The 8,478-nt window shown below is 35.3% G+C and overlaps 1 protein-coding gene across 1 annotated transcript in view; it reads left to right on the top strand.

The window, feature by feature from the left end:
* The window catches only part of BIRC6 (baculoviral IAP repeat containing 6), a 180,083-nt gene that overhangs the window by 44,949 nt on the left and 126,656 nt on the right, over nucleotides 1–8,478 (top strand). Inside the window, exons 14-21 of the mRNA XM_029086930.1 lie at nucleotides 326–457; nucleotides 1,673–1,804; nucleotides 2,087–2,265; nucleotides 2,780–2,910; nucleotides 3,763–3,924; nucleotides 4,034–4,165; nucleotides 4,438–4,535; nucleotides 5,769–5,916. Of these exons, the coding sequence (XP_028942763.1) occupies nucleotides 326–457; nucleotides 1,673–1,804; nucleotides 2,087–2,265; nucleotides 2,780–2,910; nucleotides 3,763–3,924; nucleotides 4,034–4,165; nucleotides 4,438–4,535; nucleotides 5,769–5,916 (1,114 nt within the window). The remainder of the gene's footprint in view (nucleotides 1–325; nucleotides 458–1,672; nucleotides 1,805–2,086; nucleotides 2,266–2,779; nucleotides 2,911–3,762; nucleotides 3,925–4,033; nucleotides 4,166–4,437; nucleotides 4,536–5,768; nucleotides 5,917–8,478) is intronic.

Raw genomic sequence — 8,478 nt, 5'->3', positions numbered from 1 at the left:
GGAGTAATCCAGTTATTTTCAGTTTAAATTATCAAACTTTCGATACTGAAATCTAATTACATTAGGAGTAATCTGCAGTTGATTATTAGGAGAAAATGATTTGACCAATGTTAAAGTAAAGCAGGCTGTTTACAGGTCATTCAAGTAAATATTTTTGTAACTATTTGCTACAAGTTCACTTGCAATCCTAATAGGAAAAACATGCCTATATTACAAATAGTGTTTTGGACAGAAAGCTGATAAATTTGCTGTGAAAACTACTGTTTCTGTTTTCTGTGAGCCTTTAGCAATGTTTATGAAATCTTGCTAATATTTCTATTTCCAGAGACAGCAGTAGATAGACAGATCACATTTCCTTTATCTCCAGCTCATAATATTGAAGTGGAGAGAAATGGAAAACCAGGATTGGTTGAATTCAATGAAGAAATGCAGTATATGGATATAGAGGAACCACAACGTATGTTTTATTTATCTTGTTATACCTTGTTTAAAATATGAGCTTGCTTTTTTTTTTTTTTTTAATAATATACTGGAATTTCCCTGCCAAAATTACTCATTCATTTAAAATTGAACAGGGCTGAGGGATCAGTCTGTGTTGCCTCTCTCACTGGTGTTTACTGTATGAGTTGCAAGTTGAACACAAACACACCAAAAAAAAAAAAAAAAGTACTGAAGAGTTTTGGTGTTTAAAAACAGATTAGTTTTTATTTGAATTTAGAAATAAAGTAGATGGATGTGGCACCTTTCTAACTTAAAATCTTACACTGTTCCAGCAGTATTTTACTTGGTTCCTTAGTTAGTTTTAATGTAATTTTTTCTTTGCATACCTGGCTTTTATAGAGACTGCTGCTGTAAACCAAGAAAAATAAACAGCTGGTAAAGAATTCATAACTAGTCATGTTAATTTTCAGCTGCATCAGGTTTGCTCTGCCTGTTTTTATAACCTTTTTGTTAACCAGTACTCTTCCACAAAATCTGTTAGGGACACTCTGAAAGGCAGTCAGATTGGATCTGAATGAGGAGAGCTACAGACTGAAAATTGATAGTTGGGATAAATATTTCCAGAACTATTTTTTTTTTTTGGTCCTTTCAACAGTTTTACTTTACACCTTTTTTCCTTTCATGTGATTAGGCTTATCTAGAGCATGACTTTAAAGGTCCCTTCCAAACCATTCTGTGACTCCAAGAAAGCTGTTGCAAAGGATGAGAGGGGAACCAAAGGAATTATAAAAGTGCTGGAAGGAGATTTTTCATGCTGACAAAGAAGCAGAAAATGAGTGAATGATAATTTCAATAGTTACAGTATACCACAGAAGAAACAAATCAGATTGTTGGGTTTTTTCTTTTAATAAGTCTGTCCTGCTTCAGAAGAGACCCAGTGAGAATTGTGGATCAAAATGTATTGGTTCAGCATTGTGTCAGTTATGTATTCTGTGGCTCTGATGAGCCAGTTGATGTACATATATCCCTATAATATAACTGAAAATGCTTTGAAAACTGGTATTTACCTTTATTGATTTCACTGGAAAATGGTTAAAAGTGAACCTCAAGTAATTGTTAGGTTTTCGATGTAGAGTTTATGTGTTTAGAGATCAGAGTTTGACATGCAAATGATCAGATTGTGTGACTTAATTATGAGTAATTCAGGTCCATATTACTCATGTTTTTTAAGGTCTTAGATTGTGTCCATTTCTGGAGGAGCACAAGGAAGATATACTTTGCGGTCCGGTATGGCTGGCTACTGGACTTGATCTATCAGGACATGCTGGAATGTTGACACTAACAAGTCCAAAGCTTGTTAAAGGTAAAGCAGTTTGCTAGACTGTTCACATGAAGTATGTGTGACTAAAGTGCATCTCATACTTCTGTAGTTGAACTTTGGTTTGTATTTATTTTCACATTGACAAATTTTGCTGTATAATAGAATAGTGAGTTACCTTTTCAAACTGATGCTAAAGTACTGTAATTAATGTAGTTGGGCTCTGCGTGTACACTATATCCATGAAGCTGAAATGTGTTTACAACTTGCATTACTAAACTATGCATATTCTCCTCTGCTTTTTTTTTTTTTTCTTTTCACTTTTAGGCATGGCTGGTGGCAAGTACCGCTCATTTTTAATCCATGTTAAAGCAGTGAATGACAGAGGAACAGAAGAAATCTGCAATGGTGGCATTAGACCAGTTGTTAGAATACCATCCCTAAAACCTCAGACTAACAAGGGCCATTCCCTTGCTTCATTGTTGGCAAAAGTTGCAGCAGGCAAGGTAATGAATAGCCAAGACAGACGTTTGTGTTAAAGTTGTAGAATTGGTATGGTTTATGAAATCTGAAAATAAAACAGTTATTAGGAGAATTAAGATCCATTAAAATTTACTTTTTTAAGAATTGACACTGTGTTAACACATTCAAGAATGAGTTCAACATCTCTAAGGTGTTTCTTCTGCGTGAATTTAGTGTGAATTTAGTCTGTTCTGCCACTTTCCCATTCTGAGCCCTTTTTTTTTTTTTAAACTTCTGTTTCTGTGAGTGTTTTCAGTAGCTGATCCACAACATTTGTGTGTATTTTACTGTTGATAGTTGAAGTTGTAAGATTGGATGAGATGATGTACATCTTGCAGACATTATTAGAATGGCTTGAACATAAATTACAGAACATTGTTGAATTTGCTGAGTGAGGTTTTACTGAACTGTATGCATTTAGCGAACAAGGTATAAAAATGAAGCAGTCAAAAGCAACATGTTTTATGAAATCTTTTTCCTCCCCCTGAAAAAAATCAGGAAAAGCCATCTAGCAAAATTGAAGCCACTAATTCTTCAAGAAAATCAGATAATTTGAGAGGCTGTGACTTACTTCAAGAAGTCTCTGTAACAATTCGAAGATTTAAAAAAACTTCAATTTCAAAGGAAAGGTTAGTAGGTTTTTCATAATTTTAAAAATTATTAACTTCAGTTACACTTCTCATAAAATACTTCTCAAAATAGCTCAGGTCAACACTGTTTCAAGCTGTCATTCAGGAGTGTATTTCATATGGAAAATAATGTAAATTGTGAGTTTGAGGGCACTGTGCTATGCAAGTTGTGGTAGAATAATACCTTGCATGAAACTGTATGTTGAGTGATTATTTGCCTAACTTGAAAAGGCAAATGTAAATAAGCTTTCTTAATACATTAGATAAATTATTTGGACAGAACTTTTAAAAATGAATCATCTTTCCTTTCTATTTCCACATGTTGTCTTGTTTCTTACAGCAGAGAGTATGCTATTTGTGAACAACTTTAGAATAAAATTTAACTGAGAAATTGTTACTTAAAAAAAACCTGGTTAAAGTCTCTATGGATTGATACTACAGACCTAAAAGCAAATAATTTAGTATTTAATTTGTATTACAAACTGCCACTCCACAGTAGTGACACTGGCTGTAATGGGCTTAAAGAGGTCAAAGTCTGCAAAGATGTATATGCAAATGGTTGCCAAAAGGTGTTGCAGATGATGGAAGTTTAAGTTTAGAAGTTACTAGACAAGTAAACAGGGGGTTACTGAATATATAGTACTTAGGAAGTTCTGTGATCAGAAAATAAGAAGATTGGTAATGTGTGCATGGGAAGTATAATATATGCTTGTGTACTGGTTTTGCTCTTATCTAGATAGGCATCTTCTTTTCAGTGCTCCTAAGATGGGATACAAAGCTGGAGGGACACTTTAATGGGAGAATGGCTGTATTGGATAATTCTGGTTTTTATTTCCCTCCCCTCCTCCCTAGAGTTCAACGGTGTGCCATGTTACAGTTTTCAGAGTTCCATGAGAAGCTGCTTACCACTCTTTGCAAGAAGACAGATGATGGTCTGACTACAGAACATGCTCAGAGCCTTGTACTAGACACGCTTTGTTGGCTGGCAGGGGTGTATTCAAATGGACCTGGCAGGTAAGGGAGAAACTGTGTTTAAATTAGTATGTCTATTTCTCAGTATCAGCTCTGTTAAAAAAAATTATGTTTTATATGATTCTCTAAAGTATGCAACTTGTTTTTACAGCTCAAAGGAAGGAAATGGCAGCTTGCTTTCTAAAACACGTAAATGTGTCTCTGATATAATACGTGTTTGCTTCTTTGAAGCTGGGCGGAGCATTGCTCACAAATGTGCACGATTTCTTGCACTATGCATCAGGTCAGTGCTAATTATTTATATATTTATTTTTATATATTTATATTTTATACATATTTGGGCTTTTTGCATGCAGTCTGACTAGTATATATGTGTTTGTTATTGTTTAACATTTAACTTACAAGGCAACAATATCTGGAGGATCTTCTGTTGAGGAAAAAGGTGTTAGGGTATGACTGCAGAGAACATCAGTCTTTCAGCTTCATCTTCTGGAGGAGATTTCATGTTTCATTCTTACTTCATGAAATATTAAAGTGTCTATGTGTTTTTTGTAGCAATGGCAGGTGTGACCCAAGTCAGCAAGGGTTTGGATCAGTTCTTCTGAAAGCTTTAATTGACAATATGCCACTTTTGCCTGCTGCTGCAACAGGTGGTACGTATACAATGTTTGTTGTCATAAAAGTACACGGTACATTTGTTGTTTGGCATGTTTTGTTGGACTCTCTTGTGAAATAAGAATTAGGTAATTGTTCATTTAGTACAAACTGTGTCTTGGAGTGTTCTGGTCATGTGGTATCCAAGTATGAAGTATGCATTTGTAGATAAACAAATTTTAAGCAAATTAGCTTGCTTAAAGCAGAGTGCTAAGGCACTGATATTTTTGGGAGAGCTCAAGTAAGTTTAGCAAGAATTTTCAAAGGCATTGAGCAACCACAGATTCTGTAGGCATAAGTGAGACTCAAAATTGTCTGTTATTTCTGAAAATTAGGAGGTTTATTCCAGGGAGCATGGCTATCCAAATGATACAGCTAGAAATCCACTTCTGTTACTTCTACACCAAAAGGACATTTTAACTAAATTAAATTCCACCCTCATTTGCATTGCAGAGTAGTAGTATCTTAGCACCTTTTTGAAGCCTTTTGAGTGCCAGATAGAATGGGAATATGGCTTCAAGCACTCGTGTTTGGTGCGGCAAGGCCTAGTTTGTGTTTTTCACAGTGTGACATTGATGAATTGCATTTGGCTTGACATCACCAAGGAGTCTTGCAGGAAAATTAATTTGCAGCCCAAAATGCTTTGTGCTACCCCTCAGGTAGAAATATTTAACGCGCTGCTATTGAGGGTATGGAATGCACAGAGGGAGGAGAATGAGGAAGCTGAAATTTGTGTTTCCATAAAGAACCACTGCACTCTGCTCTCAAAACTGATCTGTAAGGAAACTGTGCCTCCAGCACATACAGGATAAGGAGACAGCAGCCAAAAACAAAGGATAAGGGGAGTGAAAGAGTTGATTCTAGAGTAAGGCTTGGCTGTGAAGGGATTGAAACCCCTAGCCTAGCACCTTAGTGTATCAGGAGCATTTTAATTGTTGTGCATAGTAAAAACAGTGGGCAGAAGCAATGAGAGAAGTATGTGCAAAGCTGTCTCTTGTGAACCTTTTTTTCTTCAATTATAAATTAGTTGATAAGAGAATTTGAACTACTCATGGAAACTAATGATTACAGAATTATTTTAAATTGAAGTGTCTCAAAAAAAGGGGAGGGGAAGAATGCTTCCTAGTCTGTATCCAGTAACTGTTAGATACTACATTGATTATGCTTCAAAGTATGCTTTCTAAGTTGAAAACTGACATCATTTCACTGGATTATTTTTTTTATTAATGCAGGATCTGTGTATTGGTATTTTGTATTGCTGAATTATGTGAAGGATGAAGATTTGTCGGGGTGTAGTACTGCTTGCGCGTCACTGCTAACTGCCGTGTCCCAACAGTTGCAGGATCGCCTAACACCTATGGAAGCATTACTTCAGACAAGGTACTGAGAAATGTGGTTGTTGTAAACTTAATAAAGATGAGCATAAAAACTGTATAGTGTCATCCTCTGATGTTCTGGAAAAGGTTGGCTATTTAAAAAAAAGATGCATTTTGCCGTATTTGTTTGAGCAAGAATTAATTTGGTACAGCTCTGGGAAATAGTTTTGACTTGTACAACATTAAAGGTGAATTTAATTGCTATCTTGCAATTTACAGTACACTTTAAATCAGCAAATATGTATGCAATGTTTGAAGCCTGTGCAGTCCTTAAGTTAGTATTCATGATTTTTAGTATAAGGATTAAAAAAGCATGTCCTATTTTGAGTATGAGTGAGAATCAAATAGACTGAAGTTTCAGTTCTGCGTAAGTTCTTCAGTCTCTCTCTAAGCTGACTGTACATTTAATGTATTGCTACGAAAGGCCAGATTCTTAGTGTAGAGACCTGGAGTAATTTACTGGGACTGCATGTTCTTAAAAATAATATGTCAATGTCATTTCAGACTGTGATGTTGCATCTTATACATACTGAACTGATTGGCCATTTAACTTTGGATTTCTGTGATACCTAAAAGAAATCTCTGGTGGTTCAGTTTTGTAACCATTTCCAGAGCTGTATTATGGTGATGAGAACATGCTGCTGTTAGACTGGTCTTTCAATTGTCATTTGTGGGCAAGAGTTTTCCTCCAAGTCAAGCAAGATCAAAGTAGAAGAGGGTTGGTAGAGGTTAGTTCAGAATCTTCAGATCAAACTGAAAACTTAGCTTACTAAGTTTGGATGGGGGGGATGTTTGTCTATTTTTTTTTTTTTTTGGTGTGTTGTTTTTTGTTGTTGTCATTTTTTAAAGGACTATAATCCCAAAATAACTGATAAAAACTTGTTCTCAGGTGTTATACTTGGATCCTTATCATGCTCTCTGCTACATTCCTCTTCTCAATAGTTGTTTTATTTCACCATCTGTAATCCTTGCAGTTTATTAGAAGTCTTATCCCAACAATAGAAATGGTCACTAGATAATGGAGAATTTTGAAAAATACACAAAGTGAACTGGAAAAAGAAAAAGGTTTTGTGTTTTCATGTTGAATTTTCTTTAGAAACCAAATAGAAGAGAAAAACATGAAAATTCCCCTTGACATGACAATGGCACCTTTTTGTAGGAATTGATTCATTCCTTCATATAGATTGTTTTCAAGTACCTCCTTTAAAGAGCATATCTGAAATAGAAGTGTTTTTCCTTTCCAGTTGCCCACTTTTGAGTTTGGCACATGTGACATTTCAGGTCACTTACTGGTGAACACAGCTGTCTGCATCTCAAGGGAGGCTTTCTGAAGTGAGCCCCTGTTCTTCGCATTGTTCAGGCTTAGGTTTTCTGAATGTTTCTAGGTGGTATTTTACTGATTTTCTTCTTGGAACTAAATTTGCTTTCCTCTTTTAACTTAGTATCCACATAGTTAGGATAAGAATAGCAGTAGACGCATCTGTCTAATCACATATTTGATTACTGTAGCTCTCTCTAGCAAGGACTGACTATTTCTTGACTTAGTTTACTAATTTAGACAGATTTTACTGACCTTTCCTTTATATGTCTGCAGATCAAGAAAATACTGTCAATTTTCTTTTTTTAATGTAGAAGATAAGTATTAATATACTTTCTTTTAAAAATATAAATTAGTAGGCAGCCATTGCTTTACTTCTTTTCCCTTCCCTCTCCCTGAGTTGTATTTTATTGTATTTATGTGCATTTGTGTTGCAGAGTTTCTAGTATTCTTTTTTTCCTCTTTCTCATTGTTCTCAGGTACAATAGCCTAACATTTGGTAATCAAATAAAAGCAGATGTCTGCTTAAAGTATCTGCTCATATATGTTGTCTTAAGGCAGAGTAGTACTCATTTTGCTATCATGTGCCGCAATAAAGCCAGGAAGACTTGCAAGGATAAGGCCAGATGGGTGTGTTACATGACTTGTAGTTTAAAGAACTACAAAAAAGGGATTTCAGACAGTGTTATAGGCTGTCCTACAACAAAGCAGGTTGTCTCTAGCAAATCTGATTCATTTCTCCAGCCTGTTCTTGAAAGCACCTGATTAAAGTAATGGTGGAATTTATTTATTCTAAATACTGTAAGCTATTGCATGGCTTAACTATTCTTCTCTTTAACACTTGAACTGTCTCCTTCTGCCCACATCTAATATGAAATCTTTCCTGCTGCAACTAAAGCCTTTTAATGTTTGTGTCCTGTCCACCTTGGCAATAAAGAGCAGATTATTTCATTCTTCACAAATTTTAGATGCCTAGAGGATGTTTGTATCTTGATTGTATTCTCCAGATCTGTAGTCATTCTTAAAGCATTTCCTTAAGCTGTTCTCTTTGGTCCTCATCTTCCTTGAATTGTGGTACACAAAATTGTAAACATTATTCCAATTGAGATCTCTGATGAGTGAAGCAGAAGAGGTATTTCACAATTTCTATTCATTAGTACATAAGTGAATAGGGTTATTTTTTATGTGACACTGTTGATTTATTCTTTGGTTTTTGTTGATGTAATGTCTCTGTCCTTTGCTGAAGAG

The sequence above is a fragment of the Antrostomus carolinensis genome, unplaced genomic scaffold, assembly GCF_000700745.2.
Source record: "Antrostomus carolinensis isolate BGI_N321 unplaced genomic scaffold, ASM70074v2 scaffold2889, whole genome shotgun sequence".
Classification (NCBI taxonomy): Eukaryota; Metazoa; Chordata; class Aves; order Caprimulgiformes; family Caprimulgidae; genus Antrostomus; species Antrostomus carolinensis.
The sequence above is the reverse complement of the archived record's forward strand: the minus strand, read 5'-3'. Positions and strand labels throughout refer to the sequence as shown.